The 22,646-nt window shown below is 34.8% G+C and overlaps 1 protein-coding gene across 7 annotated transcripts in view; it reads right to left on the minus strand.

Annotated features, from left to right (window-relative positions):
* PCDH15 (protocadherin related 15) overlaps positions 1 to 22,646 on the minus strand; it is a 1,372,333-nt gene that overhangs the window by 241,002 nt on the left and 1,108,685 nt on the right. For all 7 annotated transcript variants that reach the window (XM_079899577.1, XM_079899579.1, XM_079899582.1 and 4 more), the window contains one exon: positions 7,884 to 7,963. In XM_079899577.1, the coding sequence (XP_079755703.1) occupies positions 7,884 to 7,963 (80 nt within the window). The remainder of the gene's footprint in view (positions 1 to 7,883; positions 7,964 to 22,646) is intronic.

Raw genomic sequence — 22,646 nt, forward strand, 5'->3', positions numbered from 1 at the left:
TTATACCTAAATAGCTTATTTTTCATAGTCTGGTAATTATTATGGAAATAGTTCTTTGCTTAAGATGACGTGTGCCTTTTAAGATGATGTGTGCCAATGTCATAGACAGACAGGATATTTGGGAAATAGAAAAAGAGAGAAAAAATAGGTGCTGTCTTTTGGTATTCATAGCTGAAAGATTAGCTTATGAGTACACACAAGCATCCTTCCACAAAATTCCAGAAATAACTGGAAAGGAGGACTCTTGCTACCAGTTGAATGGAAGCTATAGAGCAGTATACATTAGGCTGCATTTAGAAATGCAGTAAATCTTATCAGTCCATATACTAAAAATACATAAGAATGACTCCTGATAAAACATCAATAATAGTGCTACTTAAATTTTACATAATTGAAAATATATTGCACAGGAGTGATGTCAGTGAAAATGGTGACGTAGACAGCTTGAAGAGGTGGTCTCTCCACAGAAGCATCGACAAAAGAAGCAGGAAGAATCAGAAACTACTTTGATAGGACAATGGAAAACAGTCAAAGGTTGACAGCACCCAAATGAAGGTAGAATTAAGAAAAAGGCAACTTAAAAATTGTAGTAAAGATTTGTTCCATTTTTACTTGTCCTTGTCCCAGCCCTTTCTGGCTTAGAGTAGTCTTAAAGATGGTGGTCAACATTCCCAGTGTGCTACTCTGGTCCTTGTTTCTGGAGGCAGCGAAACTATCCTTATTCACAAAGAATTGTGTTTATCTATTCCAACTGGTCTGGAGGCTGCCTGAAGGAATAATACATGGTTTTTGTCTTGTTTTGCCTAACTCAGAATTCACTCAAGGTGGAAAAGCAGTGGGTATTCCTGGAAAACAGTGTAAGTCAGGGAGCAACCTGCAGCCATCTGAAGCAATGGTTTATGTTTGAGGCATTCAGTGGAACACCAAAAGCCTGGCAGGAAAAACTGGGTAGAGAGTTTCTTGGAAAATTAGGGCATTCAAAAGTGCCCATGTATACTGGTGAATAGAATTGAGAGTCCAGAAATGAATCCATACGTCTGTGGCCAGTTGATTTTCAGCAAGAATGCCAAGATCATTCAATAGGGAAAGAATAATCTCTTCAACGAACAGTGCTGGGGCAATTGGAGATCTACATGCAAAAGAACGTAATTGGATTATCTCATACCATATACAAAATTTAACTCAAAATGGATCAAAAATCTATATGTAAGTACTGAAACCATAAAACTCTTAGACAAAAGCATAGGGATAAATCTTTATGATTTGGGGTTTGATAATGTATTCTTAAATATGATAACAACAGCATGAACAGCACAAAGAAAAATAGGGCTTCCCTGGTGGCGCAGTGGTTAGGAATCTGCCTAACAATGCAGGGGACACGTGCTCCAGCCCTGGTCCAGGAAGATCCCACATGCCGCGGAGAAACTAAGCCCATGTGCTACAACTACTGAGCCTGCACTCTAGAGCCTGTGAGCCACAACTACTGAAGCCTGCGTGCCACAACTACTATAGCCCGTGCGCCTAGAGCCCATGCTCCACAACAAGAGAAGCCACCGCAATGAGAAGCCTGCACACTGCAACAAAGAGTAGCCCCCCGCTCGCCGCAACTAGAGAAAGCCCGTGCACAGCAACAAAGACCCAACACAGCCAAAAATAAATAAAATAAATTTAAAAAAAGTAAATAAATAAACAGAATAGCAAATGTATTTAAAAAAATAGATATATTGATCTTCCTCAAATTAAAATTTTTTTGTGCATCAAAGTACAGTATCAAGAAAGTAAAAAAAAACCTACAAAATGGGAGAAAATATTTGCAAATCATATATCTAAATAAGGGTCTGGTTCTCCAAATATATAAAGGACTCCATACAACTCAACAGCAAAAAGGACAAACAACCCAATAAAAAATTGGCAAAGAATAGATACTTCTCCAAAGAAGATATACAAATGGCAAATTAGCACATGAAAACATGCTCAACATCATTAGTCATCAGGGGAATACAAATCAAAGCTACAATGAAATAGTACTTCATACTCACTAGAATAATTAACAAAACAGATGGGAAAATAATGTGTTGATGAAAACACGGAGGTATTGAAACACTTGTACATTGCTGGTGGGAATGTAAAACGGTTCAATCACTATGGAAAACAGTTTGGCAGTTCCTCAAAAAGTAAATGATTACAATGTGACCCAGCAATTCCAATTCTGGGTATACATTCAAAAGAATTGAAAACAGGTGCTTAAATACATGTATATTTGTGTGTGCTTAAATACATGTATCTATGTGTGTCTGTATGTGTGTGGATATTAGCAGTATCCACAATGACCAAAACAGAAAAACAGCCCAAATTTCCATCAATGTATGAATGGATAAACAAACTGCTGTGTACACATGTAACAGAACATTATGCAGTTATAAAAAGGAAAGAAGTACTGAGATATGCTTCAACATGGAAGAACTCTGAAACATTAGGCTAAGTGAAAAAAGCCAGACACAAAAGGTCACATACTGTGTCATTCTATTTATAGGAAATATCCAAAATAAATAAATCCATAGAGGCAGAACACAACTTGGTGGTTGTCAGTGGTGGAGGGGAAGGGCAAGTAGGGAGTAACTGCTTAACCGAGTTGTGTTTTCTTTTGGAATGATGACGATGTTCCTGAACTAGATAGAATTGATAGTCATACAACATTGTGATCTACTAAATGCCACTGAATTGTTGACTTTAAAATGGTTAATTTTATGCTATGTGAATTTAACCTCAATTATATTAATTATATTGCACAGAATTCCCTCACCAAACACTGAGGCTATATTCCTGAAATGTATTGTGATTGACAAAATCAAGCTCTTTTATACAATGAGTTGGTTTGCCAAACCATAAAAATGGTATTCAAAAGTTGTTTAAACAATGTAGATAAAAAGTAGTGGAGGGTATCAACTTCCAAACAAACCAACCTTCTATTTAAGTGTTCATTTTCCCAAATTGCATCATTTATTAGGAAATATTGCAGCAGCATAATTATGCACTGAAAGAGATTATCTCACAGGTTTCATGCTTTGTGTTCTTCCATTAATCTTTTTCAATACCTTCTACTGATTGTGATTAACATCATTTATACTTACAAGTGTCTGAGTCTTTGGCAGATTTATCATGCTGATTTGGGCATCATTTTTCAGGCCTTAAAATGATATTTAGAGAGGGTAAAATATACCTCAAAATGTATGATTGCTTCTAGTTTGATATGGCATTCCATGTTGAACAGTAATTAGTGATTAACAAACACAGACCAATAGAAAGAGTTAGATATTGGTAGACATTTAGGTAAGTTGATGGAGGCATGAACCAGCTGTGTGAGAAGGGTGATCTGAGCATATATTTTGAGAGTAGAGCTTACAGAAAAATATGCGTATCATCTTTCTTACATGTTAATCTTCAGTGTAGCTCAAACTGATATGAAAAACATGAGCTTTAAATTTAGTGTCAAAATTAATTTAGTCACATAGAGAGAAATAAAAATGCCAGTGAAGATATAAAATTTTCAAATAAAGTTCTAACAAGGGGCAGAAATAACTCTGAGGTTCTTTTGTTTAGCACTTAGCCTTTAAGTGTTACATCACATGCCTTATGCTACAATGATGACATCAATAAGAATTCCTCAATTTCCTGCAATAAATAACAAATATTTTGCCATAATACTTGCAGAGGAAGTTTCCTACATCTTGCTTAAATATTTACTTATAAATGAATGTTTGCTGAATAAATATTTGCTGAATCATATGCAACTATTAGCACAGACATAAAAAGTTATTAAAATAATGCATTACACTACAGAACCATAAAGATCTGGCCGTTTAATACATAACATTAACTGATTTACATAATGAATGATTGTGATCTTTAAGGAACAAGCATTTTTCTTTAAAGAATAAGTTTCTTTCCTGGCCATATGACTAATCCAATTCATTAAAATGTCATACAGTGTGACAGAAAGAGAAAAACAAATACCGTATGCTAACACATATATATGGAATCAAAAAAAATAAAGGGTCTGATGAACCTAGGGGCAGGACAGGAATAAAGACACAGACATAAAGAATAGACTTGCGGATGTGGGGAGGGGGAAGGGTAAGCTGGGACGAAGTGAGAGAGTAGCATTGACATATATACACTACCAAATGTAAAATAGATAGCTAGTGGGAAGCAGTTGCATAGCACAGGGAGATCAGCTAGGTGCTTTGTGACCACCTAAAGGGGTGGAATAGGGAGGGTGGGAAGGAGACCCAAGAGGGAGTTGATATGGGGATATATATACACATATAGCTGATTCACTTTGTTATACAGCAGAAACTAACACAACATTGTAAAGAAATTATACTCCAATAAAGATGTTAAAAAAAAATAAAGCTATGACACTGAAAAAAATGCATATAACAATTCAACACTTGGTAAATCCACACTAGCACTGAAATGAATATTCATTACAACTAATATTTTTTAAAGAATTATAAAAATGTTTTGGTATATTTGTATTTCAATGGAAAAAAAGGTAAGGTAATGAATGGTATTGTAATGATTATTGTTAAAATTGGCATTATAGCATAAAATAATATTTAATGTAAACAATAAGCAAGTACTTTTTTTGTTGTTTTAAGAAGAAAAATGTAACCAAAATCACTATTTATATGAACTGAAGCATCTGATAAGACAGAACATGATTTCTTTTCTATTATTTTTTGAGAGAGCATCTGAATTATTCAAATCCTTAAAACTTACATAGAAGTGGTGATGCAAATTTGCACAAGTATCTCAGAAGTTTCAAAGAGGGAAGGGATTAAAATATCAATATTTCCCCCATTTCAAATGTGTTGAAATATATTGCTAAGGGTCTAGCCTAGCCTATAATTATCAATGGGAACAACAGCAATGAAGTGGCTGAAATAAAATTACCATAAGATAAAAGGCAATGAGCGCAGTGTACTGGACCCTGTATGATCATCAACAGAGACCATACAATCATCACAGAGTCCTGCCCTACTCTAGCTGTCTACTCTAGGAAGCTGTCTACTCTAGGAAGTCCTGCCCTACTCTAGCTGTCTACTCTAGGAAGAAGTTTGCATTTAAGGATATTTCTGTCTGTTTAGGTCAATTCAGACAAAGAGGATGCTGCATTGACATCTTTCACACTTTAAAGAACCTCTGTAACCAACTAGGTGTGTCTGTTCGGTTTCAAAAGCATAAATTAGAGAGTAGTAGACAAACACTTGCTAGGGTAGCAGCACGAGTGAGAATGTCTTTGATAAAACTGGTAGCTCATTAGATTTCACAACCAGCAGTTTTAAAATCCTTCAGCATCAAGAGAAAAACAGATAAACACAGGAATGGAAATCTTTAACAGAGAAAGTAAGACCAGGGCAGGTGAAAACTTCACTGTTTTCTTATTTTTATCAGTTTTATTAACATATAATTCACATATCATTGAATTCACCCATTTAAAGTGTACAATTCAATAAATTTTAGCATATTTTCAGAGTAGTTCAACCATCACCACAATCAATTTTAGAATATTTTCACCACTGTACCCATTAGCAGTCATTCCCTATTCTCTGTCAGCCCCCAGCCTCAGGCAACCAGTAGTCTACTTTCTGTCTCTATAGATTGGCCTATTCTGGACATTTAATACAAATGGGATCAAACCAAATGTGTTCTTTTGTGAATGATTTCTTTCATTTAGTATGTTTTCAAGGTTCATGCATGTTTCAGTACTTATTCTCCTTTATTGCTGAATAATACTCCACTGTATGGATACACATTTTGTTAATTCATTTCATCTGTAGACAGACATTTGGGTTGTTTTCCACATTTTGCCATTGTAAATAATTCTGTTATAAACATTTCTGTGCAACTTTTTACGTGAACATAACATTTTCATTTCTCTTGAATAGACACGAGTGGAACTGCTGAGTTATATGGTAACTCTATGTTTAACATTTAGAGGAAATGAGAAATAGTTTTCCAGAGTGTACATTTTACATTCCCACCAGAAATATATGAGAATTCTGATATTTCCACATCTTTACCCATGTATGCTATTTCCTTTGTTTTTCATTATAGCTATTATAAGAGGATGTGAAGTGGTTATTTCATGATTGTAATTTGATTTCCCTAATGACTAGTGATTATGAGCATATTTCCACATGCTTATTGGCCATTCATATATCTTCGAAGAAATGTCTATTTAAATTTTTGTTCATTTTTACTTAGATTATTTATCTGCTTATTTTTGAGATATACTAGTTCTTTACATATCCTTCATATATTTAAAATATTTTCTTTCAGTCTGTGGGGTTGTCTTTCACTTTCTTGATGGTGCCATTTGAATCACATTTTTTCAAATTTTGATGAGGTGCAACTCATTAGTCTTTTTCTTAATCACTTTTGCTTTTTGTATCATATCTAAGAAATCATTGCCTAACCCAAATCATGATTTACATCTGTATTTTCTTCTTCATTATATAGTTTAATCTCTTATATTTAGGTCTGTGGTTCACTTTGAGTTAATTTTTACAGACGGTGTGAGGTAAAGACCCAACTTCATTCCTTTGCATGCTGTCTCAGCTTCATTTATTGAAAAGATTATTCTTTCCTAATTAGATTGTCTTGGCCATTTTTTTTTTTTTTGGAAATCAATGGACCATAAATATTAGGGGTTATTTTTGGATTCTTAAGTTTATCCTAGTAATCCAGACATCTATTCTTATACCAGTACCACACAGTCCTGATTACTGTAAAGTGTCCCTTTTACAAAGTTTTCTTTCTTTAAGAATGATTGTAAATTATAATTACTTATGATTAGTATGTACCTACGGGGGAAAATTCAAAATAGTAAATCTCTCCATTTTTTAAATGGAAGTTTATTCATCTGTGAAATCTAAAAATCTGGGAAATATTGTATCCAGGCACACAAACTCATGGCTGTACCACCCTCGTCAATGCAAAGTTGCACGTGTTTTTTTCTTACAAGATCAAGTGACCACACAGGGTTCTCTTGATTTGGCATTGTGTACCACATGTTCCTGAGACTGAAGCAGAGCCTGGCTAATTTGTCAAATTTTCCACTTTATACTCATGGGCTACATTTAGATTTCCATCCTTTTAGGGAGTAAAACCACTCAGGACCACACAGAAAACATCAGAGAGATAGCAAGAACATCTCTTTGACAGCCAGCCACACGTAAAAACAGAGCGGCTACTTTGCTGTTGAAGAAGAGAAACAAAGCTAACGTCAATGCCTTCTTTAATGCCTGCTGTCAGTTTCCTCAGTAGTTAAGACTGACATTATCTCTGATATGTTCAGAGAGGTGAGCAGAATGACATGGACATAGACCTCAAAGGGGCTTAGAATGGGCATGAAATATTTTTATCTTAGCTTTTTTAGAGTATACCTATATTACTCAAAAATTGAAGGATGGACTTTGGTGGCACCTTAAATGTATCTGAATTACACTTTTTCTTACAAAATTCCCTTTGAACAATTTAGTGCCAAGTTACTCTTTGTAGAAATATCCTTGTTATTATGCGTAGCTGACAATTTTAAAGGGATCTAATTAATCCCAGGTTATACCTGCAAATGAACTGTTTCCACCTCAGTGGATTTTACCTAGTAAAATTTTTTAAAATAAACAAACAGTGTCCTGGGTATGATTTCTGGATTCAGAATTATCCCCCGCAGCTCTCATTAACACTCATAGAAAAGAAAAGTAAAATAAAACTATAAACAGCTGAAAGTCTCTGATTAGAAGTCTGTCCTCTTGCTACCAGTACACTGTTTAACATTTTAAAAAGAAAAATAAATTTAGAAATTATTTTTAACTTACGTTTCTGAAAGATTAAAAACTCGCTGTGGATCTCCTTTCTCAATGGCATATGTTATTGGATCTCCCTCTCGATCAGTTGCCTTCAGAGAGAAAACATACTTTAATTATCAAGTAATTGATATGTCTTCCATTCAGTACAGTATAATATAGAAACTTGAAACTAATAGCACAGAAGATCCATGATACCTTAAAGTATAAAGATGAAAACACGGGCAAATGGCTAGATGTAAAATAAAGAATTTCATATCTGATCCCAGCATTTCTGTCATTTTATGTCATCTGAAAGTTGTAACAATGAATAAGAATAATATCTCCTGAATGTATTCATAATCTTATCTGGTAGAGAAATACAGTAATGATTTTCCTATGGTTTACTTATTTAATTTTATATGAATAATTCAAACAAATATGTTGGAGTCTACATAAATGTTTACAGTGTCAAGAAATTATTTAATGCACTATTTTTTCTTTTTCTGCTCAGAATATATTGTCTGCAAAGCTTTATGGTTAAGAATTCTGAATCTGAAGCCAGAGAGCCTGAATAAAAAACTGGGCTCCATTTACTAATTGTGTGATTGTTTCTTAATTTCTTCATTTGTAAAATGAGAACTATAACAATATAAAAGTTAATAGATGTTGAGAGGTTTAAGTGAAATAATCTATATTAAAACACAGACTAAATCTGGCATATTGTAAGTTTCAGTAAATATTAACCTTTTTTTCCCTTTTTCACTCAAGTCATAGTAGAAAAAATCTACAGCTTCTGACTTTGAGTTCTGAGTTTCTCTTACCCAAAATAAAGATACACACTGTATATTGTGGCACTGGAGTCTGGGATTTTACCATCTAAAATATCCAATAATTTCCTTTTCAATTATCCATTAAGTCCCCTTATGGAAGACTTGGGTGAAGAAAGAAATCTGGATGATATAAAAGGGATGGGCGAGGGATCTGCCTAAGCATGACCCCAGGGGGAGGGGAAATCTTGTTTACTTATAAGTTACTCGGCTGGCAGAGATACCAACCTCTCTGACGGGCAGGCACTGCCCTGAAGTTGGCAGGACCTACAAAAGTGGTGGTTATGTTGGGTCTTTTCAAACACCGGACAATAACCATTCCAGCCATAAGAGGCTGATTATGAAATCCCATGTCCTGACCAACAGGGAGCACCGTTTCTGCAGGTAGATTAGATGGCTTTGACATGGATTTCAGAGCCCTGGTCATGGGACAGCCCTATCAACTACCACAGTGGATGGGTGGCCAGAAACCTCTCTTGGACCACATAAACTCCAGAGTCCAGGGACAACTGAGTAATAATGTAATATTTACTAAATGCCAGGTTTTGTGGGAGAAGCTTTGCAGGATTAGTTAAAAGTGTCTCCTCCATAAAACACTTCCTTCACATGGCTTCCGTAACATCCTATTCTCCTGCTTTTAATTCTACCTTATCAGCTACTACCTCTTTTCCTTGGCTGATTTTTCCTCATCTATAAGACATATTTACATAGGATGCTCCAAAGGTTTGTTCTTGGACTTCACTTACTTTGTCAACCTCATCCAGCTGCAGAGCTTTAAAACTCTTTCTATGTTGAAGACTCTCATATCTCTAAACCAGCCCTGTCCTCTGAATTTCAGACCTATATCCAATTGCCTGTTTGATCCCCAATTAGATCAATTAGAAACACCCCCAATTTTAAATGTTAAAACTCCCCAATCCTGATCTCTCTCTGCTACTCTCCCACTGCTCAAGAAGACAACAACCTGCTGCTTTCAGTATTCATTATCTCAGTAAATAGCAGAAACTACATCCTTCTACTTGCTTGGCCTTAACTGAACATTCTTACTCCCCAGGGTAATCCTCCGTAAATTCCATTGAGTCTATATTTAGAATATCTGCAGTTATCTGGCTGTCTCTGAACTCCAAATACCATCTCCCTCATGGATTATGTAATAACCATCTGACTAGTGCTCCTGCTTTCTCCTTTGCACCTTCACCGCAGCCCTTTTTTTTTTTTTTTTTTTTGCGGTACGCGGGCCTCTCACTGCTGTGGCCTCTCCCGTTGCGGAGCACAGGCTCCGGACGCACCGGCTCAGCGGCCATGGCTCACGGGCCCAGCCGCTCCGTGGCATGCGGGATCCTCCCGGACTGGGGCACGAACCCGTGTCCCCTGCATCGGCAGGCGGACTCTCAACCACTGCGCCACCAGGGAAGCCCCACAGCCCATTTTTAATTAAGCAAAGTAACCATTTTTCCCAGGCCAAGATTTTATTTTTTAGTAAGGCTATGGCATTATCCATTATTACACACACACACACACACACACACACACACACACACACACAAATAGAATAAAATAGTAAAATATAATGAAATAATAAACTACTTATGATAATGCCTTTGAAACATTCAAATTAAATCTAAAATTTTAAATTTCATTAAATTAATTATAATGTAAGGGCAAGGGCAGAGAGTGAGAAACAAAATAAACACCTACACACAGTCAATGGGATTAATAGTACATGGTTGATATTTTCCCCTTGTTTTTTGTCCTTTTCCAGACAAGTATTAATAAAAAAGATAAAATGGAACTACAAATAATGATACTCGGTTAACTTACTGGAGAAACACAGAATTATGCTGTATCTGGAGACTACATTTTATCACTAAAAAGTTCACACTAAATGTTTTCTGTTGTTTTCCTCTTTCAATCAGTCATTTTAATGTCATATTGTTATAGACATTATCAATTTCTTTGTTTTTGGTATGTGGTTATTGTTGTTTTTGAGAGAAAATTTATTGTCTTGTGTTTTCATAAAAGCCAGAAGAAATATTCTGAAGCAAGATAACTTTGTGTAAACAACTTTAAATCCAGATTAATGTTAAACCTTTCTTCTAATGTATCAGATCTACTCTAATATTTAATATTATTTTTGTGGGATGAGAGCACTGTGAATGCTGTTACTTTGTTTATACAAGTCATTATTTTGTTAAGTTACTAAAATAAAAATAGAGAGGAATTCCTAGAGGACTCTCAATGTTTTTTTCAGCCCAATTAATTACTTTCGGTCCCTGAGGTACTGTGGAATATTTCTTCAGTTTTGTTTGACCATTTAAATACCTCAAACTTTTAAGGATTGTTAGAGTCAGTAATTTGCCTATTTCATTCACATGTAAGGCTGTGCCCTTACTGGAAACTTTGAAGACCCAGGATTTAGAAGCTAATTCTATTTGATTGTTTTCTTCTTTTTATCCTCTTAGCCAATCCTTTGTTGTTGTTTCAGGATCTGCGGCAAACAGTGTAGTAATTAGGGAGGATTCATAATTTCTCAGTCAACTAAACAAGGGGGAATGGTGCTGTCTAGATCAGAGTTCTGAAATCTATCCATTACATGTGTTAGCACTTGTTTAAATACCATGTATCTCTATGTACCAACATCAAAAGGGAGAAATAATTCATAATAATTGGAAAAATCAGCAGAAACAATAATTCTTGGAGTATTAAGATTTGATAATGTGCATATGTGTGACCTAAAATATATTTCTAAAAACATTTTTAAAATAGGTTTTTTTTCTATATATGAGTCTAGCCAGCCTTCTCTACATGATGGGCAGAGATTTATATATGATATAGAATAGTGAATCCTTAAGTTAAAATTTTCTGACTGCTTATTAGATGTCAGACATTATATCTGCATGCCTTATCTCTTTTAAGCCTTGCAATAACCTTATAGTCAAAAGGGAAATGCAGAAGACTTCAATTCTATTACTCTCTCTGTCACCATTCCAATTAGAGTTCTGTATAATTAATTGGAAGATACACCTTTTTTTTTAATCTAGAGATAATAGTGACTGTTTCATCTTTAAAAAGGGAGTCTACTATTAGTTAATATTTTCCATAATATAACAGATAGGAATTACTCAGCCTTAGTACAAAAACATTTCTTATGCCTTTATTTTTGATCAGTCAATGCTGATACGAGCCCTTTACTCAAGATCTGAGAGAAGTATAACAGTAGGCATCTCCCCTGGGCTTATCATAGAGTTTACTGGGTAGGCTCTGCAGCCAAGCACCTGGGTTCCAGACCTGGTTATATATTATCTCTCAGGCAAGATACCTAACTTCAATATCAACAACAATATTCACTTATTAATTCAACAAGTATTTATTAAATAGCTACACTGTGTTAAGCACTGGGACTTCAGCAGAGAACAACACAGACAAAAATGTTTCCTTTGTGCAGCTTACACTGTAGTGTGGGAGTCAGAGAAAAAATAAAATAATTATCAATTTATAGGTATTTATGTAGAATATATTATATATAATTATTTATGTAGAATATATATTATAGTTATATATAATTTATATATAAAATTATATATATATAATTAACATATATTTATATAATATGGTTTTCAGATCCATATAAGTGCTACAAAAATATAAAACAATTCAGGAAGGACATATGGAAGGGTAGGGTGAGAGTTTGCACTTACAAAGAGGTTACCAGGAAAGCTATCAGAAAAATGTAAAAATTTGGCAGGACAGGAATAAAGACATAGACATAGAGAATGGACTTGAGGACACAGAGAGGGGGAAGGGTTAGCTGGGACGAGGTAGGAGAGTAGCATGGACATATATACACTACCAAATGTAAAATAGATAGCTACTGGGAAGCAGCTGCATAGCACAGGGAGATCAGCTAGGTGCTTTGTGATCACCTAGAGGGGTGGAATAGGGAGGGTGGGAGGGAGACACAAAAGGGAGGGGATATGGGGATACATGTATACGTACAGCTGATTCATTTTGTTGTACAGCAGCAACTAACACAACATTGTGAAGCAATTATACTCCAATAAAGATGTTAAAAAAAATTGGCAAACGTTTGTAAAAGGTGAGAGAGCAAGTCGTGTGGGGAAGGGCCCTCCAGGTGGAGGGCAGAGCAAGTTTAAAGGTCCTGATGTGGATACATGCCTAATGAGTTTGAGGAAGAGCAAGCACCTGGAAGACTTGCTCAGGTTTTGCTTGGCCTCAGGTAAACAACCTGAGTTATTTAACCTCAGGTTAAATGATTGACTGACGCTCACTTTGGATAGCTAGCAAGTAATGCAATTGAGTCATTGGTTTGCTGATACATGTTTACAGCATGTGAACTAAAATAAAGCAAGTTTTTCCTTTATTATTGCTTGACAAAGAGTATCTTTAAAGGGCTTCCCTGGTGGCGCAGTGGTTGAGAGTCCGCCTGCCGATGCAGGGGACACAGGTTTGTGCCCTGGTCCAGAAAGATCCCACATGCCGCAGAGCAGCTGGGCCCCGTGAGCCATGGTTGCTGAGCCTGTGCGTCCGGAGCCTGTGCTCCGCAACGGGAGAGGCCACAAGAGTATCTTTAAAGATTGAACCAACTCTTCCTTCTAGTCTGCTCAAGCAGATTACCCACTGCATCTAAATTCAAGTCACCCATTTTTCAGAAGCACCAACAGGAACCCAAAAGGATTTATCTAAATAAGCAGTGTGCTTAGAGACTGGAAAATAGGAATTTTGAAAAAGAAAACAAATCTTTTATAAACTAATATTCTGTTCATGTTAAAGATGAACACAACCACCAAATACCACCTGGTAGGGTGCACTTTATGCACACAGAATGATTCTACACATTTCACAGGACGTTAAGACAAAGTACTTGCCCATAGGGATTCTAAAATAGATAAAATGAACATATTTAGATGGTCTTTTCTTTTCTCACTTAGGCAAACAAGTTCTGATTTATGTTATTAAACTGCTTGAGAGCAGGAACTGAAGCTTTCAATTCAGGACAGCAGTTTTTCCAAAAATGTGTGTGCACTCCTGGGATTAAATTATTGGTCTTTTAACAAAGTAATAATGTTTATGAATATATTTTAGTATGACTTAATCTTTTTATTTTTATGTCAAGTAGTGTTTTTTCGTTTATCATTCTGATATAAAATTTCCTTTCTGAGATAAGTTCATTTATGTAAAAAAGTCAGTTTATTCAATTTACTTTAAAAAAAGTAAATAATATGCAAATATAGCACATCTGAAACTTAAAAATGCAGCTAATCTAGAATGACACTGTATTACATGAGCATCCCTTAAGACCTTTCATCCTGTCCATTTATTATACTATATTTGGCTACTTCATTCACTTTCTCTCTTCGTATATGATTATGATTATTAACACTTTCTCCTCAGGTCTCTAGCTTATCCTACCCCATCTTTATTCTCAGCTGGTGATCCTGATTACTGTTTCACTGAGAAGATTGAAGCAATTTTCTGCAAGCACTCCGAATTTTATATATATATGTATATATAAACAATCCTGTAATTATACACTACATCTTTCCTCCTATTACTGATAATGTACTGTCTGATCTCCCATCTAGGGCAAGATATGGGGAAAGAGTTTTGCATTCTACTTTTTCTAATTGTTCTCTTCTCATCCTCTCTAAAATAATTTCAATCATATTTCTAAACCTCCCACAACTACTGCACTGAAACTGCTCTTTTCAACATCACCAATAAATTACTTATCAGTAAAACCATTGATCAATTCACAATCCTTGTTTTTGCTTGTTTCTTAGCTTTGTTGGCCTATTTTTCATTGGACCTATCAGTAGCATAGACATTAGATCAGACATAACTGATCTCTGCCTTCTCCCTAATACAATTTCTACCCTTAGTTTCCAGGACACACGTTCCTCTGGGTCTCCATTCCTGGTCTTCTTCTCCTCAGCAAAATTAGTCTTTGGATGTCTTTTACATTCACTCCCTTAAGAATCTCATCCAACCTCAAAGTTTTACGCAGCATTTAAAAAGCTCAAGACTTCAAATGTATATTTTTAGTCCATATCTCTTCCCTAAAAATCATACCCAACTCTCTACTCAATAGCTTCAATTACATGTCAAAAGACATTTCAAATTTAACATGTCCAAAACTGAATTACTCCTTTGACATTTTTTTTATTCTGGTTAATGGAAAATCAATCCTTCTAGTTGCACAAGCCATATATTAGTAGCCTTGTTAACTTATGTCTTCCTTCCACATCCAATCATCAATGAATCCTGTAGTTTCTAGCTGCAAAATACGAGGTTGAAACCTCTTCTCACCATTTCCAGAAATATCACTCCAAGCCTAGTCTGGACTACTGAAATAAAATTTAAACTAATTTCCATAATTTCTTACATGCCTGCACCATGGACTATTCTCGATAGAGAATCTAGAATGTTCCTTTAAAATTTGAAGTGTATTCTTGACATTGCTCTACTCAAATTCTGCCATCAGTACTTGATTTCACTCAGAGTACTTATCTCCACACCTTCCCAATTACCTGATGGTTTCATTTCTACAATTTTCCTTCACACTTACTTTATTCCAGTCCCACTAGTATCTTTGCTCTTCCTCAAGCACGCCAGGCAGGCCTGAACTTCAGGGTCTTTGTACTTGTACCTTCCCCAGATAATCAGGTGGCTCAACCTCTCTCATCTTCTTCAGCTCTTTGCTAATGTCACGTCAGTGAAATCATCACTGATCAAATTGCAATCCCCCATGTACTCACTCACCACTTTCCCTCCTGTATTTTTCCTCATAGCACTATCACCTTCTAAAATTCTATATAACTCATTTATGTATTTTGTGAATTTTCTTCTACTAGAATGTAAGCTCCATGAAGTCAGATATGCTTTCTGCTTTGTTACTGATATGCCTTAGTACTTACAGTGTGGGTCCACCTTTGCACTTCCTGTGCCTGGGAGGATAAATTTAGTGCAATGAAGGAAGTAGGAAGTGTAGTGCCCAGTTTTGTATTATACTCCACTCAACTATATTTACAGTTAGAAAAAATATCTTGCTTTGATATCCATCTTACATACTCTGTGTCTGTCTCTTTCAATTTCTTCCAAACTCAAGACAGAAAAGAGAGGTGTGTGTGTGTGGGGGGGGGGGGGGTGAATGTGTGTGTGCATGTTACTTTTATTCTACATCTTAAGAATAAATGACTTATGTCAAAACATATTCCAAAGGGGTATTAGTGAACATTTCATTAGAGCCAACTAGTATTTCACATATCTTTACCTCTAACCACCAGAAGATTTCCTTATTACATTAATAAATGTTCCACATGAATAACAAGGGCTGAAATGAGAAGTTAAGGATAATGTGGATTGTATGTACAAAGTGTAAGGACCCAAGGAGTCCTTTGTCTTTTGGAACAGAACCCAAAAGTTGATTCCATGAGTTCCACCTAATGATTCGGAGTTTCTTATTGCCTGATACTAACTAAATATTAACTGAGTTCTGTTGCTAAAATACTGTTCCGTTTGCCTAAAGTGAACTTAATTGTAAGATGTTTTCAGATACATGAAAGGAAAGTCTTACTTGCTAATAAAAGGTACACGTGTCGTAGTATTTGGCCTGAGACATACTTCTCTAAGCAGTAGCAAAGTTGTGACAGAGAACACTAATCATATTTTACCACCACCTATTGGTAGCTACTTCATAATAGTCAAGAATAATCTAATTATTGTATAAAGACATTGGCTCTGGCTAGTTTACAACATTCAACACTTGGTAATACACTGAATAGATACAATTCAGAAACATTTTAAAAGCTAAAATATATCTTTCTATAAGGTGGCTATTTTCAGTTTTAAATAAATTGAAGTGCTTTTGTTGTTGTTGTCTTTCTCAGGCTTATAAAGGTCCAGAGACCTACAAATCCTACACTTAAACTTTTGCACTTTAGTGCCAGGGTTTCTCAAGTCCAACCTCAGAACCTACGTACAATTCTAACTAGCTAGTTTTCCCAGACTTCAGTACGTTAAAAACAGATTTATTTTCAAAATAATAGTGTTAATAGACCCAGGCAAACTGAATGAAGCAAGCATATAGCTAATGGTGTGACAGTATTGAGGGGAACAAGCAGAAAAATCTACCTTAAAAAAGATATGATAAATTAGCATGAGGTCAGAGGTTAATTGTTAATTAAGCCTCAAATATCACAGTACCATCTGTTGATATAAATATGGAATCTAATTTAGGAACTAGTCACAGTATCCTGAGTTCAGTAAGGCAAAAAAAAAAATGTTTTGGGCAACTATTATAAACAAAATATTTAATGCTAGGAATCAGGGATAAGTTATTCAATACAGTCGCCACCTTTGAGAAAATTCTTATCATTTATGACATAAATACTGAGAGTTAAATAATGTTTAGTATACTTTGGTTAAGCATACACTTCTAAAAATAAACCAGAGCCAGTAATCACAAGATTAAGGGTCTAGTTCTAATTATCTCACTTTTAACTACCTGAACTGGGGTGTGTCATTGGATCTATATTCTCAACCATAAAATATAATAGGAATTAATAACACTTGAAATATATATTCTATATAGTTGATATAGAATCAAATGAAGCAATAAAATGTTTAGAAAATTCTATTCAAATAAAAAGTATTGCTTAAGGAATTAATTTAAGTTGTAGCTAAGATGTTGGGATTTGGAGTAGAAAAAATTAGGAATGAAATCTGTCACTTATTAGCTACATAATTTTGGGCAAGTCACTAAACCTGTTTATGTCCCAGTGACTCCATGTACGATATTCAAATAAAATGGCATCTAACTCAGGGCTGCTGTGATGATTAAATGAAATAGCCCACATCTAGAATGCAGCTTAGTGCATAGCATGTACTTAATAAATACTTACTATTAATGTTAATATTTAGAAAGATGAAAAATACATAATACAATTCAGAAAAAAATCTGTAAAGTGTTGTTTTTCAAAGAGCATACCCTTCAGGTATCAGTAGGATTCATTCTTATGGATGACTGGACAACGTAGGACACATGATATGCTACCATATCAGCAAACAGGTAAAAAATTTCTCCCTAACTACCTGAAGATTCATTTTTTTCGTTGTCTTACCTACAAAATGTGTCATCTACAATATTGCATGGCGACTTTAGCACTGCTTGTTCTCTCTCTCATCCAGTTTACGTCTTACTAAATAGCAAAATAAATCTCCAGTAAATGTTTGAAAATGTATCAGAATGTTCGATCTTTGTTAATTAATCAATTGATCATGGAGGATCAAGGACAGGCTTGGGGCTGGGGCATAAGAAAATGATGAAAAAATCAGTCATCAACACTTGGAGCTAAAAAGGACAAATTCAGTGGAATCCATGATTCATAAAAAACAATATCTAATATGCATTATTCTAAACCCATAAATACATTGTCAAGATTATCCTCTTAATATATTTCTGCAGTTGATATTTTCATTAAAAAATGAGTGAGAATGGAGTACACAATGGTGACATTTCTGGAATGACAGAATGAGGAGCTCTGTGGACCCTATTCCACTAAGAAAACTCTAACTACTAAAAAAAATTAGTTGTAAAAATTAAAGTTTCTGTAAATTGTTCTAAAAGTATACAGTATCTGGAGAAACACTGCTTTAAGAAAATCTATTAAATCTCAGTCAGAAGGACAAGTCTGTGGCATTTGAGCAATAAGCTGTTTCCTTGCAACCCCCAGCCAGCACTGCATCATGGGAGCTCTACTTCTTGGAGGTGCAGCCAGGATCCTAGGACTCCTTCTCCCCCAGAGATCTAGCCTAAGATTATGGTGTCTGCCCTAGAGGTACTGGCCAACTCCAGCTCCATGTTGCAGAAGCCCAGCATCTGAGAAGCCTGACATTTCTTTCTGTCCACAATGGAATGAAATTAGAAATCAATAACACAAAGAAAATTTCAAAATTCACAAATACGTGAAAATTAAACAAGGGACTCCTAAATATCCAGTGGGTAAAATAGAAAATACAAAGAAAATTAGAAAACATTTCTAAACAAATGAGGAAAAAAAAAAAGACAACCACACTAAAACTTAAGCAATGGCAGTTCTTAGAGAAAATTTTAGAGTTATAAACATCTGTATCTAAAAAGGGAAAAGTTCTCAAATCAATAACTTTTCATCTTAAGACAGTGAAAAAAGAGAGCAAAATAAAACTAAAGCAAGCAGAGGACAAGAAATCATAAAAACTAGAGTGGCAGTTAATGAAATAAAAGTAGGAAAATGACAGAAAAAAATCAATGGAATCAAAAGTTGGTATTTTGAAAAGATCAAAATTGACAAGCCTCTAGTCAGATTGATTAAGAAAAAAGAGAGAAGACTCAAATTACTAATAACAGTAATGGAAGAGGGGGCATCACTACTGACTTTAGAGCAATAAAACAGATTATAAGGGAATGTTATGAAAAATTTTACCAGCATATTAAATAACTTAGATGAAATGAACAAACTCCTAGAAATACACAATTACCAAAACTGATTCAAGATGATAAAGGAAATCTGAATAGACCTAAAAACAAGTAAAAAGATTGGATTAGTAATTTAAGAAAAAAAAAAAAGGCCACTTCCCATAAAGAAAAGACCAGGCCCAACTGACTTTATTAGTAAATTCTACCAATCATCTAAAGAAGTCACACAATCTTCACAATCTCTTCCAAAATATAACAGAGGAAACACTTTCTAATTATATAAAGTTTATATTACCCTGATACCAAAACCAAACAGAGGTACCCGAAGAAAAGAATGCCACAGATCAGTGTAGCTGATGAAAACAGAAGTAAAAACTGTTAACAAAATACTAGCAATTCAAATTCAGCAATACATAAAAATGATTATACACAATGGCCAAATAGGATTTATCACAGGTATACAAAGTTGTTTCAACATAAGAAAACCAACTAATGTAATACACAGATAAAATAAAGAAAAAATTATCATATCAGAAGAATCAGAGAAAGTATGACAAAATCCTATACCTTTTTGTGATAAAAACACTTAATAAACTAGGGATATATGGGAACTTCCTCAACCTGATAAAGGACAACTACAGAAAACTACCAACTAGCATCAATGTTGAAAGACTAAAAGCTTTCCCCGTACAATCAGTAATAAGACAGATTTCTACTCAAAACTTTTATATAACAAAGTACTGAAAGTACTAGCTAGAATAATTAGGAGAGAAAAAGAAATAAAAGTCATCCATAAAGGAAGAAGCACAACTATCTCCATTTGCAGATGACTGGATCTTTTAAATAGATAATCCTATAACTAAAACAACTATTAGACTAATAAATGAGTTCAGTAAGGATGTAGGATACAAGATCAATTAAAAAAATCTGCAGTATTTCTATACACCAATGATAAACAATCAACAATGAAATTAAGGGAAAAATTCTACTTAATAAAATTAAAAATAAAATAAAATACTTAGGAATAAATTTAACAAGACAAGTAGAAAAGCTGTCACCTGAGAACATCAAAACATTGTTGGCAGTGACCGACATGCGGAGTCAGAGATTGAGTGGGGTGTTGGAAGTTAAATAGAGCAAAAGGAATATTTCTTGTTAAAGGGTTGTCACAGCAGCCTGGTATAGGCTTGGGGCAAACCCAAGTGGGGCAAAGGAAGGCATTCAAACAGCTGGAAGGGGATGTCAGAGCCCAAGGGAAATTAGCAGTGCTTCTGTGAGAGGGTCAGTGTGGGAGTGGTGGCCCGGTGTGGTTGCAAAACCCAAAGAGGGTTATTAGAGCATTTGCATGGCCTGTTGTGGGGGACTGTGTTGTAGGGTTATGGTGCTGTAAACACAAGAAGGACACAGTGGGACATCAGTCTACAGTGGGATGTCAACATAAGTGGAATGAAGAAGGCAACAGTTCAGTGAATGGTGGCAGCTGCAGGTCTTGTGAAGTGATGGTGTGAAGTGTTGAAGCTTGAACTCAGGAAGGAGGGTGTTTGCATGGCCCTGTACAGGATTTCAGAATCCAAGCAGGATGAGAATTGTTGGAAGGAGAGGAATGGCAGGCAGGTGATGTCAGAACGTGAAAGGGTGAGGGGAGCATCAGAATGAGGGTCAGAAACAGAAGACTGGTTACATTCAGTAAGTAATGTACTGAAGGTAATAAGAGCCAGGCTTCCCATTTTCAGTTATTAGTGTGAACTAATGGATATATATATATATTTTTATAATCTATAAAATTTATAATACATAATATTACATATAACATGTATATATGTATATGCATATAAATACACATATAGTAAATATAAAATTAACATAGATGCAAATGAGTATGGTGCATATATCACACATACTTGTGTGTGCATACATATATATATATATATATATACACACACACATTCATGTATATATATTTTTTGAACATATACATACATGCAGTCTTATATACATACATATATTGCCTTGCTCTGTCCATTGAGTGGGGCCTGGAAGCAGAGATACCCAATAACAACTCATAGAATATTCTGTGCACCCAGTACTTACTTTATAAATGCTATTTCCCACTTAAAGGAACCAGAGCTTTTTAGAGAAATGGTTAAATCCAGTACTGGTATAAGAAAAGTATAAAATGAGTCTGGAACATCTTGCTGTGCTAGAAAATAGCTAAGTGCTCAAAGAATGATGTGGATATGTTAAAAGAACACAAGAACCTGCTTAAATGGGCTCATCAAGACTAACTCCGGAATAATTTGAGCACCAAAATAAATAATTACAGTAATGATTATACTCCTCGAATAAAACAGAAATCTGAGTTCATATTTATATCAATAAATAAATTAATAAATACATGCGGGGAAAAGAAAGCTTTTGTATATAGTAGAATGCCAACTCATAAATGTAGAAGACATCGTGGTATTATAAAATCATAATTTGCCAACAACTGTAAAAATAATTCAGCTAAAGAACATAAATGTTTTTTTAAAATAATGGGTGAAAATGAATGAGGAAAGAACATTTATATAATCTTAAGGTAAGTCATCAACATACTTTAAGGCAGATGCAACTTTGATCAAGTTTTCAAGAGTAACATTACCAGTAATGGGATACATGTAAACTATTTTTTTATAGGATTCAGTGAGATGGATGCAGCATCTCTTCTTGGTGATATTCTTACCAAAAAAATTCATAACTTAAACCTATTCATGAGAAGCATCAATGAACCCAAACTGAGGGAAGCTGTACAAAATAAGTGTACTGCAATCTTCAAAAGCATCAAGGAAGGATTGTTTCAGATTAAGGAGAGTAAAGAGGCATGGCAACTGAAGGTCACCTGTGATCCTGGATTGGGTCACTTTGCTATAAAGGACATTATCAGGGCAACTGGCAAAAGTTGAATGGAGTCAGAGGGTTAGATTGTAGTAAGGTATCAAAGTTACTTCCTAATTTTAATGGTTCTGTTGTGGTTATATATAAGGGACTATGCTTTTCATAGAAATTAGAAATTGTGTTTGGTGGTCATAAGACATCATGCTGATAACTTAGTCTCAAATGTTTTTGTACCATTCTTACATTTTTTTCTGTAAGTGTATATTATTTTAAAAGAAAACAACATAAAATAAATATACACATATTTATGACAATGGGAAAACACATATATGTGTATTATGTATGTAGTTTATGTGTGAATATGTAAACATATGCATACACACATTTGTGCTTTATATAATTATATATGACCATGATATGATGGAAAAATATCGAAACATACCAGTTAAAATGATTTATATGATGAGGAAGTGCTGGAGAGCTAACTGGGGGAAAGGAGACACAGAATGGAAAGTAAAGCAAAAATAGAAAATATAAAAGAAAGCTGCCATAAAAAGAACTAATATAATGTATGGATATGATTGCATTTATGAATATATACATATTAATTGTAAAATA

This window comes from Stenella coeruleoalba (genome assembly GCF_951394435.1).
Source record: "Stenella coeruleoalba genome assembly, chromosome: 16".
NCBI classification, from domain to species: domain Eukaryota; kingdom Metazoa; phylum Chordata; class Mammalia; order Artiodactyla; family Delphinidae; genus Stenella; species Stenella coeruleoalba.